Raw genomic sequence first — 25,053 nt, forward strand, 5'->3', positions numbered from 1 at the left:
TATTGCAAATGTTGTTGTAATTTCAACTTTTGTTCATAAGTCACAGGGACAATCGTTGCCCAAGGACATCTACGTTCTCTCTGAATCCCACTCACATACTGTACATGGGCACACGCTGACTCTTTCTTTCCAACACATGTTTTCTCTCTTTCAGTTTATCTCAGTAGCTCAATCTCACTGGTTTTATTAACCATGTCCGTGTTTCACGTTAATGCATTAATAGAAATATCACAGTTATTCATCATCATTTCATCAAGTTTTCCATAAAGCAAATGGCTGAGAAGCGGTCATGTATATCGCAACATTAACATGTGGCTTGCAAGCACCCTATCTGGAGTTGGTGTCATCTCTAAATAAGCATCTCTAAATAGCTCTTGTATGTATTCCTGTGCAGTAATTTGTCATATATGCACACGTGAACATCAAAATTTGAACTACATGATGTTGAATTACTGTTGTACAGTAGCTTCTCTCTTTGAATGAATGACTATATTTGACAAATAAGCAGTTTTGTGTTAGCTGAATTTGACATTCAGGGACTCATTAAAGGTTTAAATGATGAAGTACATCATTATTTTTAATATGGTTAAAAATAAATAATGTTGTACTTTATGATTATAATTAACATACAGTTAATAACTTTCTATAAAAACAACAGAAGTCAGCATTTAGATGACTTGGTAATAAAGGTGCAAATAATAACCTTCTCTAGTCTTTTTTTTCATCTCTTTGCTCAGTGTGCTGATAATCTGTGGGTCGGATCAGCGGATAGTAATATTTAAGCCCTGTTAACACACTAGCGCTCATGTATTTGCTGAACACACACTCATTCACAGAGTTGTTGTTTCTGCAGTTACACAGAGTCTATGATGGCAAGTGTAGGCAGGTGTCTGTAACATGGATGGTTCTTCCTCACTGTCTCACTCCACTCAATTGATTTTTTTCATAGTGCCTTTTTACCTGCTGTTTCTATTTTTAAACCATCTTTCTCTTATCAGTGTTATTTGCAGTACAGTCGTGAGCCAGTAAAATGGCAGGCTATTTATAGAGCAAGAGTGTCAATGTGTTTTTGCCCTGCTGCGTATGTGATTGCATGTCTATCTTCTGTCCATATCAGAGTGATTCTATAACTAGCTTTGCGAAAGTATATTCACAAAGTTTTTCTTTGCTGATCTGGCCAATACATGCGTTGTTAAGTGAGCTCACAGTGGCTCGGCTGTACTTGTTTTCTCTTCTAAGGACTAAATGTGACCGCTGAACACATTTCTAGTTTACTGTTGATTACATTTATGTCCCTTTGATGAATTTTAAAAATAAAAAAATACTTCTTTATTGATTAAAGGAATGGTTGACCAAAAACATAGCTGAAATTATACTCACCCTTAGGCCATCCAGGATGTAGAATTTGTTTCTTCATCTGAACAGATTTGTATAAATTTACCACTGAATCACTTGCTCACCAATGATCCAGATATAGTGAATGAGTGCTGTCAGAATGAGAGTCCAGATAGCCACAGATCCACATGACTCCAGTCCATCAATTAACATCTTGTGAAGTTTGTAAGAAATAAATTCATCATTAAGCCGTTTTAACTATAAACCGTTGCTTCAGTCTATAATCCATAATAACTCTTTCTCCAGTAAAAAAAAATCCATTCCCTGTTGTCCTCTCACATCAAAATCCACCAACATATTTGTTTATAAATGTTTTCGCTTTTAAACAGTGCTTGATCTGTGCATATTTCTCCCCTGATTCAGACAAGATAGCAATATTTTGAATAGAGGACTTGTATTTTAGCAGGAAGCAATGGTTTGAAGTTAAAATTGTCTTGATGGATTTGTTTAATACAAACACGCAGCTTTCCACTTTACAAGATGTTAATTTAGGACTAGGATTCATGCTTTTTTTATCAGCTGTTTGGACTCTCATTCTGATGGCACCCATTCACTGCAGAGGATCCATTGGTGAGCAAGTGATGTAATGCATGCTAAATTTATGCAAATCTGTTCCATTTTTAGGTGAACTATTCCTTTAAAGTCTGTTTGAATTGCCATTTGTAACCCATTTTATTTCAGTAATTTGACATATTTCTTCTTTTTGGCAAGAAAGAAATGTAATGACTTGATTTTATCCATAAGGAATTTATATGATAGGTAAAAGTGGATTGAAGCCAGACTGTATTCAAGTTTGCTAAAACGGACCAATTTGGCTATTGATTAAAATTATCCAGTAGCCGTACAACCTATGTGATGTCCGCAGAAAAAGGAAAATTGTTTCATTGAAGGAAGTTATTATATTTTGATTTAAAATGGTGAAGACAAACGATTTTTTCTTTGGAACGGCATGCACCAATGAATTGTTCACAATATGAGGAAATAGTGTCAATTTCCTCAATCTTCCACTTTCTAGTCTTCCTCTTTCTAACAAGAAATCAGGTACAGAAATTCACACACTTTCAACAATTGAACCAGATGGCAGTGAATTTCAGCAAAAAGCACTTAACTCTTATCAGAAGTCTTTCCTGTCCTGCTGACCTCATATCAGAAAACATTTTGAATACATTATCTTAGATCAGTCTTTCAGTAGCTCCTGTTCTCTGTTTCAGCTGTCCCCGATTCAGTCAAAATTACTGCCTGTGTCATTCAGTAATGCAGTGTTATATTGCTGTAAAGTACACCTGTAACATTTCCTCATATTCAAACAGCATGCATGAATTCACTCAGTCACACATTATCTACAGCGTTCATGACGGCCACAAAATGTCACACAGCCTAAACACAATCTACCTCCGTGAAAAGACACAAGTAAAGTTTCTACAAGACGTAATATTACCCAAGACTTTCATAGCATTGGAGAAAAGTTACATAGAGGTGTTTTGTAAGTGTGAAGCCTGGATAAATGTGTTAGTCATGATTACAGAACAAAACAATCTGCCACTGAGCAGTTCAACATTTCAGTTAGACGTTTCAAGGAATTTCTAAGAATGTTTCTGCGAAATCCAAGTAAATGTTTGGTAAATGGGATTCTTAGACAAGGGAGTCATGGTTTCATCAAAGATATGACCTCAAATCTTCCTCAGCTTTTCATGTGACACAAACCTCAGCCACATAACAATCAGTGAAAGAGGCAGTACACTTAAATATAAATATAAATCAGTCTTTTCACTGATTCTGAAACAGCTTTTTCAGAAGGGGGATGGAATGTCTACTTTATGAAGAGGTTTCATACATTTTGTTCTTGTCTACTGTCAAAGCACACATCAGTAACAATAGCCCAATGCTAATGTTCCATAGCTGTGAGAGTGTGAAACAAACTGTGTTGGCGGAGCAGGATCTGTGCTCATTGTTTGTGTTTAGCTGGTTCTTTTTTAGACTCGATGAGACGAAACAAGATGGTCTGCATCCCCTTTGAATGAACAGGAAGGAGGACAGAAAAACAGCTGCTAGTGTCACACGCACACACAATGCACATACACGCTAAGAGAAAAGAGAGAGGAAGGACAAGGGTCCTTCAATGTTTCCATGGCCTACTTCGTCATATAATGATGATTCACTGAACTGTCCATGTTTTATCATTTGAAATCAGTGGTGTGTTCTGCCAAAATGTTGGAATTCATGCTGGAGTACAATCGGTTTAAAAACGCTCACAGATTAAATTGATTACTAACACAACTGTACCAACAAGTCCACCTCCAAATGTACTACCGGGTTGCTCTTACATAGCAATAATACAATATTTAGTGAAGTTATCAGATATGATTCATAAATGTCAACTTTGTCTCAAATGTTTCAACTAAAATACCCTTTAGGTTAAAAACAGAAACAAATTTGTTGATATACAGTAAAGGTTTTGAGTGCTAAAATGCATGCGATTTATGATATCAAAGCCCAAATCTTGTGGTTTTCAAAGAATTTGTTGAGAAATGTGTGGGTTCATATCAAAATCGTTGACTTTTGATTGCAAACTTGAGCAAATCTGAGTGCAGTAAACTTCCAGTAATTTGACAAGTCTCTTCTAGAGTCTTGCTTTCTTTGATTTATTTGATGCCTATGAAGACATTAAAGACAATCACTAGTTAACTATTGTAATTTGTCTTGGACATATTCTTTGAAGTTCCATATAAATAACCTGGTACATGAATCATTCAGTACCATAGTATATATCAAAGCACCATTCTACTTCCATCAAATGTCACTATAATACTTCTATAATTGATTGCAAGTTGCTAAATATTATTTGTGCATCAGATGAGCAGGAGTTCTTAAATTGTTTCACCAAAATGTCAATTTTAATGACCCACCCGTCCTGAACAGGTGAGAAATATAAATATATCTCGCTGTATTTCAGTCTTGAGGTAAGAGCTTTGATCATTCGGTGGTTCTGCGAGACTCACCTGAAACTGGAGTTAAATTCAGCTGTTGCATGTTTAGTGTTACCAAGCCATTACTTGTGCAAAGCTCTTCCGTTCTGAAACCTGTCTTCACCCCTGTACTCTCGCGTATACAAACCACAGACAGATCGAAGAGCTCGTATCTCACCCAGACCCACTAAAACAAGCCAAACAGATAGATGGGAAAATGCAAGCTTTCGCAGGGCATACTTGCGTGGCTTGTGGATGGGTGATGGTGGACGAAGTACACAAATCAAGTACTTGAGTAAAAGTACAGATACATATAATAAAGTATTACTCCAGTAAAAGTACTCCTTTTTCAATTTTTCTCGAGTGAAAGTACAAAAGTACTCATTTTTTATGTACTTAAGTAAAAAAGTACTGATAGATAGATTTATTTTGCAATTTTATATAGGCTACTTAATTTACTTTTATATTAGCACATATTTTTTATAATCCTACTGCTCAAAATACCTGGGATTTTCCCAAAATAACCACTATATGGAGTCAAGATATATTTTTGTTGTTGATTTGGACTACATTGACAAGAGTGTTGTAGTAATGTTCATTATAAAGCTTACACTGCAGTGTACCTGAGAGAAAACAGATTTGACCATCTGATTTTCACCAGTAAGAAAAAAGTGTTTTAAAGCTTGTTGTTTTGCAGAACATCACAGTTATATATGGCATGAGAATAAGGCCTGAAGTTAGGAAGAACATTTTAAGGAAAATATAATTATATTTTCATAATGATTTTTTTCTTCTCAAACCTTGTCTGTGGTGTAAAAACACCCCTGGCCAAATGCCCCCAGAGGGCATCACTTCCCACTTTGATAATTACTGTAGTTACCATGTTCTGAGCATCACATGACATCCTTTACTTTCCCATGTAATCTATCTAGGTGGTTGAATAAAAATATTTGGACTTTATATCTAAAAATTACCTCAACTTAGCACCAGCAAGCTTGTTAGCTAGGCAGTTAGCATCAGCTAACAATATTTACTTATTTTCAGTATGGTTATGAATAAACATTCATACCTGTCTACTCCGCTAGTTAAGGGCATGAGTTACTTTAATCTGTGTTATTTTAATGTTTAGGGTTTTTTTTATTTTTTTACCTAAAACAGAGACACAGATGTTGATGTGTCTGCATTCAAGCATTTCAGTGGGCTTAAATAGATCACTTTTTACAGCAGATTTAGTTCACAAACAACTGACAGTTTTGACCTAAATATGATTTTCAGTTACAATAATTAATCCTAAAATTCGACATTAGTAACTTACTTTTAGCAGTCTCGTGCGCGGTTCTTACTTGTGAATTCAGTTCACTGGAGACTTGCACTAAACGGTTCATTTGAGTTCATCAGTGAGTTGTCGACTCGAGAACAGCTGCAATCGGTTAATTCTAATTCGTGAATGAATCGTTTGGTGCGATTTGGGAACAGATTTGAAAGGTTCATTGAAAAGAATCAGTTCGTTCTTGAATCAGCCACCGCTTCTGCGTGTCAGAGCACGTGATATATTATAAGGAGTAACGATATGTTTTATGAAATGTAGTGAAGTAAAAAGTACGATCTTATGCTTTGGAATGTAGTGAAGTAAAAGTAAAAGTTACTCAAAATAAACTACTCCAGTAAAGTACAGATACTTGACAAATTTACTTAAGTACAGTAACGGATTAAAACTACTCCGTTACTGTCCACCACCGTGATCCTAACTGTGAGTAATTCTTGCCTGTAAATATCGGTAATAATGGGTGGGAAGTCCTATTGTCTCTGAATAAATTCTCCTCACATTGGTAACAAGAGGGCTCATCCCCTCAAAGAATGGAAGCTGGAAAAATAGGCTCTGAATTTTTATACGTAGTCACATTAAATATATCTGGCACTCATTTGAATAGAGGGCCTTTGAAACAAAAGAGAGAGTTGAGAATTGAGGTTGTCCATTGTTTGAACATGGCGTTAATGTTCCTCGCTGTTGTTCAGGCTGAGAGTTTGATATATTTGCAATTGTTTTGTCGCTCTCATTTGAGATAAGATCAAGGTCATGCTGTTTATTGAAGCTATAGTTACTCTGGCTTGATTATTTTGGGGGAGGCGGAAACCACGTGACGCAGATCCACTGTGTACCTATGACATCCTGTTCAAAAGCCACTGACTGGAAAAAAACAACCTGCCTTTATTTAACCCGCAGTGGTGAGGAGAAAGAAAAAGACAGTAATGATAACACTCCTGACTATTGTCTTTCTCTCATAATCTTTTTCTTCCCCTCACACCCCCTTTTGCACACACAAAAGGACAGATTGGTGGTCACAACCACCCCTCCCGTGAGTGTATTGTGACGTGTTTCCTGTGTGCCGTGCTTCAGTTTACAGTGTGTTTTAGAGTATTTTTAGCCTGGCACAGGGACGCCTGCTACACAGACAGGAAAAAGGCCAGAATAGAAGGAAGTCCATTCGCCTTTTAGACAAACAATCCCTTCATCTGCATCAGTGAACTGTGGGAGAGAGAGAGAACGAGAATGAATATTTCTCACATTCACTAGTGCCACATGGTGTTCGCAGGCCTTCTTGCTAAATTTCACAATGTTGGGGTCCAGAGATCTAACTCATGATATTCACTGTCTCATTATTACAGAAACCATTCACTTCCCCTTTCTCTCTGCATATATAAGGTTAAAAATTTTAATTCTAAACAATTTTTAAAAAAGCATGATATAATTTATATATTATAATAAGCCAAAATAAATTATTAAAATATTAGCTGGACAATATTGTTTTTGTATTAAGTGTGTCTTTTATCAACACACTATAATGTTACGTGTACAAACTACAGAGAAACATTTTCAGTTCAATTCAAATACAATTTTGTAGTGTTTTTCAATAATAACCATTGTTCCAAAGCTGTTTTACAGTAAACTTTGAGAACCCTAAAAATAAATGTTTAAAACCTTTATTTGTTTCCTTTCAAATTATCCATTGCTACCCTCAATGGGGTCCCTAATCCCCAGGTTATCAGGCCAAAAAAAAAATTAGATTTTCAGTGAGTAAATGCTGATACAATTTTTCATTTTGGTTGGTTTAAATGAAACTATAAAACTGTATTCAATAACCCATCTGTCATCTGCTGCAATAGTTCAAAGCTGTATATTCAGTAACAGATTCCTTTCATCTAGATTTCTAATCGTGAGGTGAAGCAGTTCTCAGGCCAGATGCATCCCAGACTTTAGACTGAGTTATAATTTTTGCGCTTTTCAAATGTGTCATGAAATATCTGAGCTCGTCGAGTTCCTCATCAAGTCAGATCATCGCCTAGTTTCAACTCTTTGTCTAGATGTCAAAATGAACAACAGACCAGTCTAATTAAATGTAACTTTTAAGTGGGTTAGCAGCATTAGCACCACTCTTTAAAAATGCATGGTGTTGGGGAAGTTTCAGCTCAGTGTGAGGAACAAGCGACAGCCACTGCTTTATGAATTATACACATCTTTTGTTCCTCTGGATAATTTACTTTGTTTTATGGTAATTATAGACAGACTCTAGTTCCTGCTCGGTCCCTTGCAGTGTGTGGCAGGATGTTAGCAGCTCTGTTTCACAAAGAAACTTAACCCAAAGTTGTCAAAAGGTTGTTAGTGTTGTTCCTTTTTCAGTTGCACAGATGCTGTACCCTTCAGTGTTGGAGACCTGACTGAATGCAGCAATGATACTACCTTTTTCGGTAGAATGAAAGTGGACACTGGTTTCAAAATATTGTAGTTGTAGCATTCCTGTAGCTCAAACAGTAGAGCACTGCGACACCAAGGACATGGTTATGTTTGGCTTCAAATGAATTATACCATGCAATGTCAATTTGGATAAAAACATCTTCCAAATGCATACAATCTACAATACAATAAATGTCTAGATTTTTCACTAACAATCTACTTTTTCCAAGTGGCATTGGAGCATGCACACTGTTAAACTGTGTCACTGTTTTATTGTCAAATTAAAATTGGTCAAGCTGAGACAATAATCAAGCACATTATATCTTATATTTTTTGTGTACCGCTCTGAAACGTCCAGTTAATTGAGGTAAATCAGTTTGTTCAAATAGCTGTAAATGTACAACTTCAAATGATTCACTGATTAATTTCCCTGAACAGGAAGTCCTTGTGCAGCATGCTACGTCTTTTGTATAGCAAATTGTTTTGTGAAATGTTTTTTGTTTTTGACATACGGTTATATAAATATCTTTAAATCCACACCGTTTCTGCCAGATAAATACTGCTGTGGTTGTAAAAATAAATGACTTCATATTGCATCCTTAAATAGCTTCTGCATAGTTAGCAAACATTTTGTTTGGAGTGTTGCTTAAAGGCTACTTTGACTGTTGTTTAAAGGGATAGTTCACCCAAAAATGCACTTTCTGTCATCATTTACTTACCCTCATGTTGTTCCAACCCTGTATGACTTAATTTCTTCTGTGGAACCTAAATAAAAGTTATTTTTGTACATCAGTGGAATCTTATCTATCTTATCATCAGTGGATATCTTCTTTTGTGTTCCACAGAAAAAAGAAAGTCATACAGGTTTAGAACGACATGAAGATGAATAAATTATGACAAAATTATCATTTTTGGGTGAACTATCCGTTTAATACTTTACATTATGAGTAGCTTGTAGTTTGGGAAGTAAGTTTCAAAGTAGCTTTGTAAACGTTGCTGCTCTTTTCCCTTCATCTAGACAAACCCCTATAAGTGATGTACTGACAGGATGATTCATGGTTCATCATTTGACTGAAAGATGACAATCTCAGAAGTACACAGGATGGGGCCCTGATCTGATTTAGAACTGCTGGTGGTGTTGTGTTTTGGGTTTGCTGGGTTCATCTGTAGTAAATCAGGCTTTATAGAGCGACTGTCAGAGATAATCGGCTGTTGTCTCTGTGGGCTGAAGCTTTTGATGATGAGGTTGCGGGGAGGTAACTCATTTACTGATTGCAGGTCTCTGGCGTTGTGTGAATGGTTCACTGGAGCAAGATGGGTTTGCGTCTTTGTGTTTGTGTTTATGTGCATGAGAGCTTTACTGTCTGCGTGTGTGAATGTTCTTGTGTGTGTGCATCAATGCATGTTCATTTGTTCTTGTTTGTATTAGCAGTGGAAACTCTGAGAAAGCACCAAAATGTGTGAATATTGTGACACAGTCCTCATCACATTGCTGTCTACGAGGTGAGGCAAATCATATTCTTACCGTAGTTCTGTGTTGATCAGGTCACTAAATGTTTTGTAAGGGCGCTCTGTACTTGACGATCAGCCCACAAAAAGGTAGTTCAAAACTTTTTAGGTTTTAAAGCAGTTCAAAATGTAATTACCACAATAATGAGGAGGAAATGTACAGATTGAGGAGGAGGTCACATGGTTGAGGTTTTGAGTTCAGCTCCATTTTTTTTCTTTAAATCAGTGCTCACCAAATAACAGGCAGCAATCCAGACAAATAATTGTTCTTTAATTTTCATAATATACTCTGCCATTCAAAAATGTGAAGAAAATAAGAAACGTTACTCAAGCCACAAATCAGCATATTAGAATAATTTCTGAAGGATCACATAACACTGAAGCCTGGAGTAATGGCTTCTGTAAATCCAGCTTTGCCGTCACAGAAAGAAATTACATTTACTAAAATAGGTAGCATTGTAATAACATTTAATTTATAAAATGTCACATTACTGTTTTCTCTGTATTATTAATTAAATAAAAGCAGCCTTGGTGAGCATAAGAGACTTCTCTTAACACATACAAATTCTTACTGATTTTGTAGACTGTATTTTTGTCCACACAAAACTGCAACACAAAGCAGCATTATGCCACTAAAAGGTGCATTTCAAAGGCAAAAATGTATTTCAACAGGAGTCACAATCACAGGAAACAATAAATCATCTCAAATATTTAATTTGGTCCAATCGCCAAGTTTGCTTACTGTTACTCAGCCAGCGATTGTTAATATTCAAATGAGATACTCTTTGTTGTGATCTATTGCTGCATCTGTTTTTAATGATCCTTTTTGTGTCTTTTTGAAATTTGGGATTTATTTAGGCTTTATTCATTTTAAAACATGGGATGGTTGCCAAAATTTATGATGACTTTTTGGCACTTTCTCCCTTTGATTACTTGTAATTTTTTTTCCTGTAGGCCTACTATAAAAATAAATGGTAAAAGGGACAAAAAAACTGTAAAAAATAAAATGTATGCTGTTTGTGAAAGAGAAACCTGCAGTGAAATAACTGCAGGTGAAATGGCCCCCATCAGTCTTAAGTCATATAGAAATGTTGATATGCTTGACTTCTGTGGCCTCTCTTGAGGGTCAGCGGGAGGAGTCTGTGTTTTGAACAGCTGCAGTCCGGTTCACTGAGAGCCCAATGACTTCATCTCACTACACACACACAGATGTAGAGGGCAGCTGTTTCTCTCTCGCTGCCAGAGACACAGACATCTGCCGCATCTGCCTTTCACCCAGACATTCTGTTCTTCTTGTCCTGCCTTATTTCGCATCATATTTATAATTTTTCTTGCTTGAATATTCAATAAGAAATATACAACTTGTCCCAGTGCTGTAATACGAAAGTACTACAACACTATCTTTTTTGTTTTTTCTTTTTCACTTTATTATTATTCATTTGATGTCTCTTCTAGCTCAATTCTCACATGTCATCTTCACTCCCTGTTTCTCACTCTTTCTCTCCCATTTGTATTCATCGTGTCCCCTGTTGGTGTTCTGAGTCCTTCTGTCACTCTGATTGGCTGTGATGATCTGTCATATGGCCGTCTGATGTGCGTTGGTGTTTACAAACAGGCGTGGAGGACAGTGGGATAGTGTCAGTCAGCTGATCGCAGTCTGTCCTGCTAGAAAGGAGTTCTCCTGTCCTCAAACCACAGACGCTTTCGAAGTTACTCTTCAGATTTACACCGCTGTCCTTAATGTGACGATTTAGGATAAGCGAATGAGGGAAACGTGAGTCTTTGGCTCTTATGTGAGATTTATGAAAAGCATCTTCGATCTGTGCTTACTCTTTATGCTATTGACATCATCATATTCATCACATTCAAGTTCTGAGTCCTTGCGTTTTCTCAATGAGTAATTCTCTCGCTCTCTGTTTTGCTCTGATTTTCGAGAGCTTCTTCAGTGCTCTTGCATTTATGAGAATATTAAATGGTATTTAGATCTTGTCTGAGGCAGTTTATTCCAGTTTATAAAATAGCTTGATGAGTGCAGTATTCTTTCCTGTGTTGATGTGTTTCCTTTTGAAATTAGAAGTTTGGGTGAGGCATATAGGGAGTTTGTGCCCTTTTTAAAAAAACAAAAAAAGTAGCCATTGCTTTAGTTCAGCCATGGTTATGAGCATAATTTGTTACAAGCTAGTAAGAAGCAGGTGGTATTAGGGGGCGGGGCATTCTCATTCTAGAGAATATTTGATTGGATAACAATCTGTGTAGTGCAGGATGAGTCATCAATATTTTTGCTCCATTTTCTAGAAAGTGAAAGACTGTATATTTTAAAGCATTTATTTGTGATTTTTAGAAATGTGCTAGCATATGCACGTCCCCTAAATGTTTTGGGTCAGTAATATTGCAAACTGCATTTGATCAAAGAAACAAAATACAGTAAAAACAGTGATATTGTGAAATATCATTAGAATTTAAAGTTCCTATTTCCTTTTCAATGTATTAAAAATGTAAATTATTCCTGTCATGGCAAAGCTGAATTTTCAGCACCTATTACTCCAGTCTTTACGAAATCATTCTAGTATGCTGATTTAGTGCTCAAGAAACATTTCTTCTTCTTACAATTATTATTCTTATTATTAATATCTTTTCTCTTTTTATTATTTACTGTTAAAAGCAGTTGTGTTGTTTAATATTTTTGTGGAAATGATTATCTTTTTTAACAATATAAATATCTTTAATATCCCTTTTGATCAATATAATGTCTCCTTGCTGAATACATTTATTCATTTATTTAATTAATAAAAAAAAACACTAACTCATAACTTTTGGACGGTAGTGACAAAAAGACATCAATTTTGTATATGCCTTCTCTATGCTGTCAGAACTGAAAGAGACTGGTTTGTTTGACATTGTTGGAAAGAAAAAAAAATTCAACATTTCCAACGAGGTCAAAATCTATTTTAAAAAACAGTTCACAGAAACAAAAAATAATTCATCAGGGAAAAAATATTTTAAAATATTGGGTCAGGTTGGCAGCTGAAGAAGGGTATGAGAAAGATTTGACATGCATGTTCTCACAGGAACACAGTGATGCAGCTAGTCTGAAATTTGAGTGTGTAATTTTTTTAATTTATGAAATTTAGGAACTGATGCATAGTAAATGCTAAATGTTGCTGACATTGTTTAATAGAGGTTAATGTTAAACCACTAATATCACATTGCATTTTAGATTGTGCAGGATTTTAAAGAGCTTTGTCATAAACATCTAATATATTTGTCTTCATGTGATGGTTGAGTGATGTGTTTGTTTGTGCTGGTCTGCATGAGGCGAGTCAGGACAGGTTCCAGCCGTCAACACTCAAACTCACAGATGAGAGAGGTGAAAATTAGACCAAGATATTTATAAACGCAGCACTGGACACTTCATCTTTGTGGTCAGGGATCTGTTTTGGGTGCAGATGTACTTTAAAATGCATTTCATGTAGATCAGGATGGAAATGCCTGATGGTTTTGCAGATATTTTGCACGTCCTGTGTAGATTCCATCATCTGAAGTCATATGCACTTCCCATCACCCCCTCATTCACTGGGGTCATTTATGACATCATGGGAGGGTGTCTGTCTCCAAGAAAACGCTTATGAATTCCGAACAGTTATTGACAATAATGCAGGTACCTCCATTGCCCTTGTATCTCACACATGACTTGACACAGGGACTGTTTTACTTCAAAGATCAGGATGCCGACTGAAAGTCCCTCAAGATTAATCTGAACCTTCTCCCATCACAAGCAGCTGCTTATTGTCTTTGTACATTTGTTGTTGTTGTTATGGCTAGAGTTGATTTTTTGAGTTTGTATTTTGAAGGATCATTTGTTGTTGATCTTTCAGACCTTTTCTGATCTTCACCACATTAAAAATAAACCCAAATCTAAAATTAATCTATTAGCTATTTGTGCACAGGAACACACACTTAGCCTGCCTGTTTTGATTACATAGATAAAGGATTCAGGAAAAAACACACGTCATCCGGAAAACTGATGTACACATCACAGCATAAGACAGAAATAAAACAAAACAACACAAGAGCAGGAAGATTTAGTGGCAGTGCGAAGGGCTAGTTATCCTTTACGTGTGGACACATGCACGTTCATAAGCGTTTATGAGGTAAGACACTATTATGTTATGTAAGCTCTAATCAGGCAGTGTACGTCCAGCAGCAGCTGAGTGAGCCAGAATGATGTCATGCCATCTGTGTGGAATCGTGATGTGTGATGTAGCATCATGCAAACAGAACTCCCGCAAGAGACATGAAAAATTAATAGCTGCCATAGGGAGTTCATAGAAGAATAAAGCAGTCAAACAATCTACCTTAACGCAGGTCTGTCTGCTGATATGGTTTGGAGACCACAGAAATACTTTATGCGTACAATTAATTAATTTTTTAAAGCACAAATCCAATGTTCTTTTGTTTGTTTGCTTATTGTGGGATCTATTAAGCATATTAGATCAACTTTTTTTAAACATGAACTTAACCTAGCATAAATAATAGCTAATTTAGGCATAATCTGTTTAATTGATATGCAAATTATCTTTGTTAAAAGTGTTTTGTCTTTTCCAAAAAATTTTTAAAAAATTTATTACTAAATGCCGTTATATTCAACAATTTTTATGCAAAAAGCATTAAATAAAAACATTTGGGGAACAATGGGAAGACAATAATCTATCCATTTTCATATTTTAAATTCATTTTGATCATTTTTAATGACTGCATTTTTTTATTTACTTAATTTGACTGCATTCATCAAGCTTGAGTATTCAGCCCTTTTACCCAAGTTATGGTAAGACATTATTATTTATTAAATATTTAATTTATGGAAAGTTTATCAATAACAACAAACCCAAACTAGCCAGAGTTTACTAAGTGATAGCTTAATTTATACAAAGTTCTTGCATATTCTTTTTTTTTAAACCATGGTTTTGGACATTCAGCAAAAATGACTAGCCTCTAATAAAATGAGTGGAAAATGAAATAGCTAATTTAGTTTGACCACCTGAGGTTGATGATGAACATTTTTTGACGGTTAAGTACTTCCGTTCACTGGCCATTTGTTGAAAAAAACTTTTAAAAAGTTTCAGGGCCTATTTTGTGCTGCATTCATCGAAAGTGTGAAAAAGACAAAGATCGGCTGACAAACTGTATAGCAAGAACTATACAATGAACAGCATCAGTTCATTCACTATAAAGCCTCTTCAGTTCATTCACTATAAAGCCCCTTGGTGCAAGCATGTGAAAGGCTTCATCAAATATTTCTGTAACTTTTTTTAAATAATTGACAGTGTTTTGCTTGTTTCTGCAGTGAGGCACAGAGTCAACCATTGTTTTGCTGAGCACACTGAGCACATTTAAAGGAGAAGAGAAGTGGAAGAGAGGAGAAAAGAAGAGAGAGAGAGGGTGACCTGCCTAATGGCAGAGAGCTGGATGTCCCAGTGAGGTCAGGGCGGACGGGAGGTCATGGGGTCATTTATACTGGGGAAAGCTGCTTCTCTGGAGCTACTGCTGGAAGCCTGCATTCGTGCGTTTGGTGAGTGAACACTAAAATGACAATTATCATTTTGGCCGCTATCCATAGTTTATAGGTTTCTAACAGATTCACACACCAATCTCAGACTAGCTCAGTTGCTAGATCTTATGTTTGTACACATTCATTAATTGATTATAATAATCACCGTAATTGACCACTGTCATTGGTCATGGTTGATCCCATTATGGATTGCTGTGATTGTGTATGATTAATAACCTCTTTTATGCTTAATGATAGTTGCTAATAACTATAAATGATCATACTTAAAATTGCTGGTCATATTGTTTATATTAATTACCGATCAATGTTATTGATCCATTTTATTGATTGTTTACCGATATCCTCCATTAGGTCTTTATGTCTAATTTTTCTCATATATGTATATACTGTATCTCATATTATATCTATGTTTTTGAGCTGCTATTCATAAATCTGCAAAATACAAAAAATGTGTAATCCTCCCTTTCTCCATAACTAAGTTTTCTTGTAATATATTATTATTTTTCATTATGATTATATTGTGGTTATATTATATTATATCAATTTTTTTATATATTCCTCCCTCTTTCTGTGACCGTCTCTCTTCTGTTATAGATTATGAAGGAGAGCTGCATGAAAATCAGCTTCCCCGAACTCTTCTGCTGATGCATCGCTGGTATGTGTCCTCCACCGAGCTCGCTGGGAAACTTCTGATTATATATCCTGTGCTAGTCTAGTATGAGCATGTGTGGTTTGTGTTTGATGTTTCAGTAGATATCTGTTTTTTAAAAAGTTTGATGTTAGATCTCAGTGGATACCAAGTGGCATCTCCAAGAAAATGATGTTAGTCCGAGCTTTTCTCAGAATTAATGCAATTACTTTAACCCTAACAAACTTCGTTTTGTGAAATGTTTTTCTTGAAAGTGTGTTTCTGCTATCTTTCTTTCTTTATATGTTGTGTAATGCAATGCCATTCATTCATTGCATATTGTACAGTATGTGCATATACATCCATTCATTCTCCAGCATGTTTAATGCTCCTTGACTCTCTATCACATATCGTGACTGTCGGGGAGATGACTGCCAGCGGACACGACTGAAGATTTGCTATTTAATGAGGTAAATAAAAACAGCTTCCATTTAACAAGATAAACAACCCATTTATTCCACACGAGTTTCCTCTTCTGAAGGATTTAAGGTGTTTATTTGCATTGCTAGGCAACAACAGAACATGCCATGAGGTGGCTACTATATAGTGTTATCATTTTTTTTTATTCCCCTTCTGTTCATCCTCTTTTTCTCTGGGGGCTGCGTGTCTGTTGCCTGCGCTCAGAATGAGAAGTGATGATGTCACAAGGACAGGCATCGCTCCTTCAGATCGACGTTTGTCCACAGTGGACATTTAGTGTTTTAGTGCAGAGCAAAGAATGATTCAGCGATTCATCCATCTATAATTCACAAAGCATGTCTCCTCAGGCAACCTTTGCTTTCTTCTCTATTCACATCTACCTGCCAGTTTCAGATCTATCACTCCACCAAAACCACAGGCTTTTATTTAGGAGTTCAGAATTTGTTTTGAGAATAAATGCAAGAATATAATAATCTGGGAATCAAAATCTAATTGAACACTTATGTTGTGTTCCAGTCATTTTGAATTTGAGAGGATTTTCTTTTTCCCAAACATGCTTGTTATTGTTATCACATTGGACTAAACTTACTGACCTGCTATTTAATGAGGTAAATAAAAACAGCTTTTCCATTTAACAAGATAAACAACCCATTTATTCCACACGAGTTTCCTCTTCTGAAGGATTTAAGGTGTTTATTTGCATTGCTAGGCAACAACAGAACATGCCATGAGGTGGCTACTATATAGTGTTATCTTTTTTTTTTATTCCCCTTCTGTTCATCCTCTTTTTCTCTGGGGGCTGTGTGTCTGTTGCCTGCGCTCAGAATGAGAAGTGATGATGTCACAAGGACAGGCATCGCTCCTTCAGATCGACGTTTGTCCACAGTGGACATTTAGTGTTTTAGTGCAGAGCAAAGAATGATTCAGCGATTCATCCATCTATAATTCACAAAGCATGTCTCCTCAGGCAACCTTTGCTTTCTTCTCTATTCACATCTACCTGCCAGTTTCAGATCTATCACTCCACCAAAACCACAGGCTTTTATTTAGGAGTTCAGAATTTGTTTTGAGAATAAATGCAAGAATATAATAATCTGGGAATCAAAATCTAATTGAACACTTATGTTGTGTTCCAGTCATTTTGAATTTGAGAGGATTTTCTTTTTCCCAAACATGCTTGTTATTGTTATCACATTGGACTAAACTTACTGACTTTGCTCATCAAAGATCCCGGGCAAAAATGACCAACTTACAAGGTGAATAAGCTCAGATCAGTGAGGCCTACGATCAGTCAGTTCCAAACAGAAATACAAAACCTGTGCTAATAAAAAGAAAACAAACTGACAAAAAGATTGATTTTAAGATTTGGTAATAATGTAGCATAACAAAAAATTTTTGTAGGTTGGTAATTTTTGACTGGGAACACCACAAGTGATTAATAAGGTAAAGGGAAATAAACAGCATTTTAGAATAATACAAAAAAAAAACTGACAATGAAATGTAAAATGAATAAGGATATCTAAGATTTCTGCCCTATTTCTTGATCACTAGTCTAGTAAATTTGACCATGACCATGCAAAGTCTTGTAGAGACGTTTAGATTTCCTTCCTTTCATCAAAGCACAAAATTCTCTCTGGATCATGCTAGAGAACATGATCGTTGGGTTTCACACAAACTTATGGCGTTCATGCAGCTTGTCATTTAAGCAAAAGGGGAAAAACAAATACTAAGACATTTTGAAATGCATGTTAATTTATCCGTTTTAATTTTCAGTTTTGACTATCAAATGTTAGGTTAATATATAATAAATGTAATATGCAATGTAATTAGCTATTTAAATCATTATATTAAATTTAAAAAATGTGAAATAGTTTTATCCGATTTGATATAAAAAAAGACACACACACACTTTCACACACACAAAGACGCCCACACCTGTGGTTAGTGTAACTTATCAGTAATCAGTGTAAATTGAGGTGTTGTGTAAAAGTTGTCTGATGACCTTTTCACCCCTGCTCTCATTGGTCTCACTAATATGCACAATTACACAATACAAACACCCTTGGGTTGTTGCCTCCTAACTGCATGATGCCAATTTTGACTCATGCTGGGCACACATTCCAGCTGATGTTTATGTCTCAAAATAACAGAAAAGCCAGAAAAGAGTGTGTTTTTGTGTCTCAGTGCCCTTAGTGAGTCCGGCAGTCAAAAACATCTACATAATTAATGATAAAGGGCATGCATCTGACATAAATACGCTTCATCCGTTCCTTTCTCCAGGGACTTGGTGAGAGTCACCAAAACAAAAACATCACAAAATGAAGGAGGTCAGTATTTTGCAGAACTGCATCCTGTTGGGGGAAAAGTAAACTTGCTTGATTTAAAATGTAGCCTTGATATTTACTGGATATATCCAGTCAGGCTAGATTTGTTGCTGTTTTTCAGGGGGTCCGCAGGAAATCAACTCTGCACGTCTGCTAGAACTACGTACAAAGTATTATTGTAATACCATTGTTTTTTTTTATGTTTTCAGAAGTTTGTTATGCTTACCAGGGCTGTATTTATTTGATATGTACAGTATAAATACTGTAATATTTTGAAATATTATTACCATTTAAAATGTTTTATATTTGAATATATTTTATAATGTAATTTATTTCTGTGATGTGAATTTTCAGCAGCCATTACTCCAGTCTTCTGTGACACATGATCCTGCAGAAATTATTCTAATATGCTGATTTAGTGCTCAAGAAACATTCATATTTTGTTTTGAGAATGTTGCACAATTTGACGATATTGGCCTATTTTGCCAAAATATTGTAGTCCATTAGATGCACAGCCTTTAACATAAACAGCAGGAAGAGTTTTCTCTTCCCTTTTAATTGGTAGTTATTTAAAATACATCCTAAATTTGCAGGATTACACAGTTGGGTATTTTTATTATTATTTTATATTTGCATTTTTTTTTATTGTTTTTTCCTTGTTGTGTGTAACCCAAAATAGACCTGCAAACCATTTTTGGGTTACAACATACCAGTTAAGAAACACAGCTTTAAAATACCATGAAATTCCATCTAAACACTATGTTGCTGCATATAAATATGGTCATTCTTGCTTCAAAGTATTATCTTGTACCATCACTGTACTATGGTGCCACCACAATACTTTTTTGTAAGTGTAAGATGAGTTTAATTAGCACAAACAGCAAACCAACAAAACAAATGTTTGCGGAGTTGTGAACTGTTTCTTTCTTTTGCGTTTGTGGTCTAAACAGACTCTGCTTCAAGGTTACAATTCCCCACAAGTAAGTACGGTGATGATGGGTTTGAAGATTTTCTCAAGGCTGTTACCTGACAACAAACAGCATTAAGTATGGCAGCTGGAGCAGTACTGAGAGGAAACTGATATATACAATGTGATTGGACAAGCAATTCATCAGCCTGCATTTACAACAATTAGGTTTCTATCATTTCGTTGATGATGTAAATGAGCGGGGCAGAAAAACAAAACTTTCTCTGAAATACAGAGAGCCATTTGTACACTTTGGTAAACACTGTGTTTAGCCACAGCAATGAAAGTTCAATGTAATTTAAAACGTTCAAACCTGTGTTGTGTGTGTGTGTGTGTGTGTGTGTGTGTGTGTAGGTACTGGATAGCTGAATTCCCTGCAGAGTTTGATCTGGATCTAGGTTTGATCCGTCTTACAGAAGAATTTCGAGATGCAGCCGCTCAGCTGGGTGGTGACGAGCACATTAAACTACTTGACATTTCTACAATGTGAGTGTTGTTACAGCACACAAACACTCACACAGGTTCTGATGGTTGTTTATCTGCTCACAGTGTGCCGATCATTGACTGCGTCAGTACTTATTGACCTATTTGGCTTTAATCATGAGCACCGGTTTGATCGAGATGAAGATACTTTGTTATAAATTAAAATGTTGCCCTTTTATGGCATAACTTGACACTAATGAGCATGTGTTTTAATCACTGGTTCAGATTATGTGGAAATGATTGCATAGAGCATTATCCACCTGTCGCTTAGACTTTGTCACATATTAACAATGAATGGCATCTTAAATTTCACACATTAGAATTCAGGAGATCATTTCATGATTATATTATGAGATTATGGCAGATGTCTTGTCATATTTGGTTAATGAGCCTAAACTAAATTATTGTTTGTGCTGAGACAACAGTGTGACATTATATAAAGGAAGATCCATTTTCTAAATATTATGTTGAATTAATATTGTTATATTGTTGGAGAATATAATAATACTGAAAGGTTGGGGAAAAAATTAACAATTTTTAATGTATTGTGTAGTAATAGACTATGAATGAACATAAAACAGTGAAAACATGTTTATCTCTTCAGCCCCTCATATGACTGGATGCGTAAACTGACTCAGCGAAAGAAACCGGTGAAGAAGGGTAAAGCGTCACTGCTGTTTGATCATCTGGAACCCATTGAGTTGGCCGAACACCTCACCTTCTTAGAGTACAAGTCCATCAGAAGGATATCGGTTAGTGTGCACAGCAGAAATGGAAAAATAGTTTTTCCTTCACCTGGGAAGGCTGGCAGCTGTAGAGGACTTACGTCAGTGAAGATAATGTGTGTGTGTTTTTTTGATATAGAAAGAAAAAAAGTCTATGCATATGAGAACACACTTTGGTTCACTTATCAGCTCTGCTGATTTTTTCCATTGTCCTGCATTGTTGTTCTTAGCAGCTAACACTCAAGTATTTTTTAGTTAGCAATCATCCTTCCTTAAAACCATGACAATTAAACGAATGGTTCAGCCAAAAAATTGTATTTCATGAAAATGTACTCACCCTCAGTAGTAGTAGTTTGGACTCTCATTCTAAAGGATCTATGGTTAGCAAGTGATGTAATGCTAAATGCATAAGAGACAAAGAAGGGATTATTCAGGACGAATCGATTCACTAAAATCCAACTTTCCAACCCAAGACTGTTTAAGATGAGCCGATTCACTAGAATGAAACCAATTCACTTCCAACAATACATCAGACTGACTATTTAATTTAGCACGTTTATTCACTGGTTGCAAAAAGAGGCTTGTTACTGGAAAAGTTGTGTTACTTTGAAAACAGCTGAACTACTGTCACATGACTTTGTAGTTGGTAGCAGTGCTGCTTTTAATTTGTTTCTCTCTAAAACTAGTATGAATGTGTCTTTATGTTTATGTTCTCAGTTCACAGATTACCAGAGTTACGTAATTCATGGCTGTCTAGTGGATAACCCCACATTAGAGCGCTCTATCGCTCTGTTCAACGGGATCTCCCAGTGGGTTCAACTGATGGTTCTCAGTAAACTCACCCCTCAGCACAGAGCAGAGGTCATCAACAAATACATCCATGTTGCACAGGTAAGAACATACTGTACATGTATCTTCAGCTTGCCTATAGAAATAGAAATATTCCTAAAGAATTAATGTAATATATAATAAAACAGGGGTAATAATAAAACATGTGAAAAAAAAATCAAATTACAGGAACTGCAGCTTCAAGGTGATGGAACCCATAAAATGATTGAATTACTCATTACGAAGAACTAAGTATGGTAAAAGGCCAGTAATCTTGAAAATAAACATGCATTCTGGGTAACACTAAAGTGACATGCTGTCTGACTGTACCGTTGATTACGCTAATGCGTGACCCTTTACCCAGCAAACCAGTTTCTGTCAGTGCATTCTGAAAATAGCTAGATGACATTTCCAGCCCCTTTGATATGTAAATGTCTGCCAGCGAAAGAGTGTGAGGGAGCCTCCTGCCTGCTCTCCTGCCGCCAGGGGTGTATGAAACTCCTCTATTGTGAAGAGCACCCAGGCATCCCTTCAGTACAAAGCTGGTGCTTTTAGTATCTGTTTTAAGAATATTCCTAAAGAATTAATGTAATATATAATAAAACAGGGGTAATAATAAAACATGTGAAAAAAAATCAAATTACAGGAACTGCAGCTTCAAGGTGATGGAACCCATAAAATGATTGAATTACTCATTACGAAGAACTAAGTATGGTAAAAGGCCAGTAATCTTGAAAATAAACATGCATTCTGGGTAACACTAAAGTGACATGCTGTCTGACTGTACCGTTGATTACGCTAATGCGTGACCCTTTACCCAGCAAACCAGTTTCTGTCAGTGCATTCTGAAAATAGCTAGATGACATTTCCAGCCCCTTTGATATGTAAATGTCTGCCAGCGAAAGAGTGTGAGGGAGCCTCCTGCCTGCTCTCCTGCCGCCAGGGGTGTATGAAACTCCTCTATTGTGAAGAGCACCCAGGCATCCCTTCAGTACAAAGCTGGTGCTTTTAGTATCTGTTTTAAGGCCTGCTGGGCATGATCCATGTCAGCTAATAGATGTTAAGTGTTGAGCTGTCGAGTTGCTGGAGCTCAAGTAATAAAGGAGAGCTGTGCTTTTATGAGATCAGCCAGCACTTGTGCAATTATGCTGCAAATGAAAAGCCCTAGATTATATGTGAACTAATGGATCAAATCTATCTATCTATCTATCTATCTATCTATCTATCTATCTATCTATCTATCCGTCCATCTGTCTATCTGTCTGACAGTCTATATATCTCTTCTGTCTCTTTCAGAAACTGCTCCACCTGCAGAACTTTAACACGCTGATGGCTGTGGTCGGGGGTCTGAGTCACAGCTCTATTTCCCGCTTGAAGGAAACTCATTCTCACCTCAGCCCAGAGGTCACCAAGGTGCAAAAGTCATTCCAAAAACAGCTGTTTAGTTTTCTCTAAGAATTGTTAAGAAACTACTCACTCCCTTGTCCGTAAAGTCAAACTGTCATTGGAGGCCAGCTCCCAGTGCCGAAGGAGTTCATGTGATGTTGGAAACATTTTATAAGACATAATCTTACAGTGGTCGCAGAAAAGTATAGTTTGTTGTACAAAAAGGTTTTGCTCATTGCAGATGTCACTTGGTTTGATATTTTGTCATAATGCAAATGAATACATTTTAGGTTTAATTTAAGTGTCATTTCAGGCCCCTGTATATGAGAAATGCACTAAAAAGAAAAAAAGCGAGTGGTCGGACGTGTGATATCTAGAACATACAGTGGGTACGGAAAGTATTCAGACCCCCTTAAATTTTTTACTCTTTGTTATATTGCAGCCATTTGCTAAAATCATTTAAGTTCATTTTTTCCCTCATTAATGTACACACAGCACCCCATATTGACAGAAAAACACAGAATTGTTGACATTTTTGCAGATTTATTAAAAAAGAAAAACTGAAATATCACATGGTCCTAAGTATTCAGACCCTTTGCTCAGTATTTAGTAGAAGCACCCTTTTGATCTAATACAGCCATGAGTCTTTTTGGGAAAGATGCAACAAGTTTTTCACACCTGGATGTGGGGATCCTCTGCCATTCCTCCTTCCAGATCCTCTCCAGTTCTGTCAGGTTGACATGCACTGTGAGCTGTAAGGTCTTATATAGACAGGTGTGTGGCTTTCCTAATCAAGTCCAATCAGTATAATCAAACACAGCTGGACTCAAATTAAGGTGTAGAACCATCTCAAGGATGATCAGAAGAAATGGACAGCACCTGAGTTAAATATATGAGTGTCACAGCAAAGGGTCTGAATACTTAGGACCATGTGATATTTCAGTTTTTCTTTTTTAATAAATCTGCAAAAATGTCAACAATTCTGTGTTTTTCTGTCAATATGGGGTGCTGTGTGTACATTAATGAGGAAAAAAAATGAACTTAAATGATTTTAGCAAATGGCTGCAATATAACAAAGAGTGAAAAATTTAAGGGGGTCTGAATACTTTCCGTACCCACTGTATAACAGAAAGAGGTGATTAATTTCAGTAACTGTCATTTTCTATGCTATTGACAGATCTGGAATGAAATGACAGAGCTGGTTTCGTCAAAAGGCAATTACTGTGCTTACCGCAAAGCCTTCAGTGAAAGCGAAGGGTTTAAGATCCCAATCCTAGGTGTTCACCTGAAGGACCTGATCGCCGTGCACGTGGTCTTCCCGGACTGGGTGGAGGATGGGAAAGTGAACATCGTGAAGATGCAGCAGCTGTATCTCACCTTTAATGAGCTGGTGTCCCTGCAGAGCGCTGTGGCTCAGGTGGAACCCAACATGGACCTGATCTACCTGCTCACTGTGGGTTCTGCTCGCACGTCTCTGGTCATAGATCTCCACATTCAATCAAAGTCTCACTGAATCACAGTGGTTTTGTCCACTTAGGGAAATTATTGGCTTTAATTTTATTTTATGTATTTTTTTGTAAAGCTGTCCTTGGATCTGTACTATACAGAGGATGAAATATATGAGCTGTCCCTGCTTAGAGAACCCCGTAACCCCAAATCTCAGGTAAGATGACAGTATGGCCCATGCGTGCTCTGCTCATTCACTACTGTTCAGAAATTCATACTCTTTTTAAAAAAAAAAGATTTAATACTTTTATTTAGCAAGGATGCGTTAAATTGATCAGAAGTGACAGTAAAAGATATATAATGTTACAAAATGATTTGCGTAGAAAAATAATTGCTTTTTTTTTTTAATCCTTTGAATTGCAGTGTTATGACTCATAGCCAGTAATTCAACATGTTTTGGTCATTTAATTGAACATTTTCATAAGATTATCCTGTCTTATACTGTAACGTATTTGATATTGTGTTCACAACTGTAATCGATTTCTTCCTCTCTCTTAAGGAATTTCTGCTGGAAAGGGTCTCTTTTGTAAAAATCAGCGCAGAACAGAATTGAT

General features: G+C 36.3%; 1 protein-coding gene across 1 annotated transcript in view; it reads left to right on the forward strand.

The window, feature by feature from the left end:
• LOC107553408 (ras guanyl-releasing protein 3) overlaps positions 1-25,053 on the forward strand; it is a 35,315-nt gene that overhangs the window by 1,033 nt on the left and 9,229 nt on the right. Inside the window, exons 2-10 of the mRNA XM_016235599.1 lie at positions 14,948-15,172; positions 15,767-15,869; positions 16,208-16,270; positions 19,926-20,057; positions 20,659-20,806; positions 21,497-21,670; positions 22,904-23,020; positions 24,171-24,446; positions 24,576-24,656. Coding sequence (XP_016091085.1) covers positions 15,103-15,172; positions 15,767-15,869; positions 16,208-16,270; positions 19,926-20,057; positions 20,659-20,806; positions 21,497-21,670; positions 22,904-23,020; positions 24,171-24,446; positions 24,576-24,656 — 1,164 coding nt within the window. The 5' untranslated portion in view covers positions 14,948-15,102. The remainder of the gene's footprint in view (positions 1-14,947; positions 15,173-15,766; positions 15,870-16,207; positions 16,271-19,925; positions 20,058-20,658; positions 20,807-21,496; positions 21,671-22,903; positions 23,021-24,170; positions 24,447-24,575; positions 24,657-25,053) is intronic.

This window comes from Sinocyclocheilus grahami, unplaced genomic scaffold (genome assembly GCF_001515645.1).
Source record: "Sinocyclocheilus grahami isolate Dianchi unplaced genomic scaffold, SAMN03320097.WGS_v1.1 scaffold18.1, whole genome shotgun sequence".
NCBI lineage: Eukaryota > Metazoa > Chordata > Actinopteri > Cypriniformes > Cyprinidae > Sinocyclocheilus > Sinocyclocheilus grahami.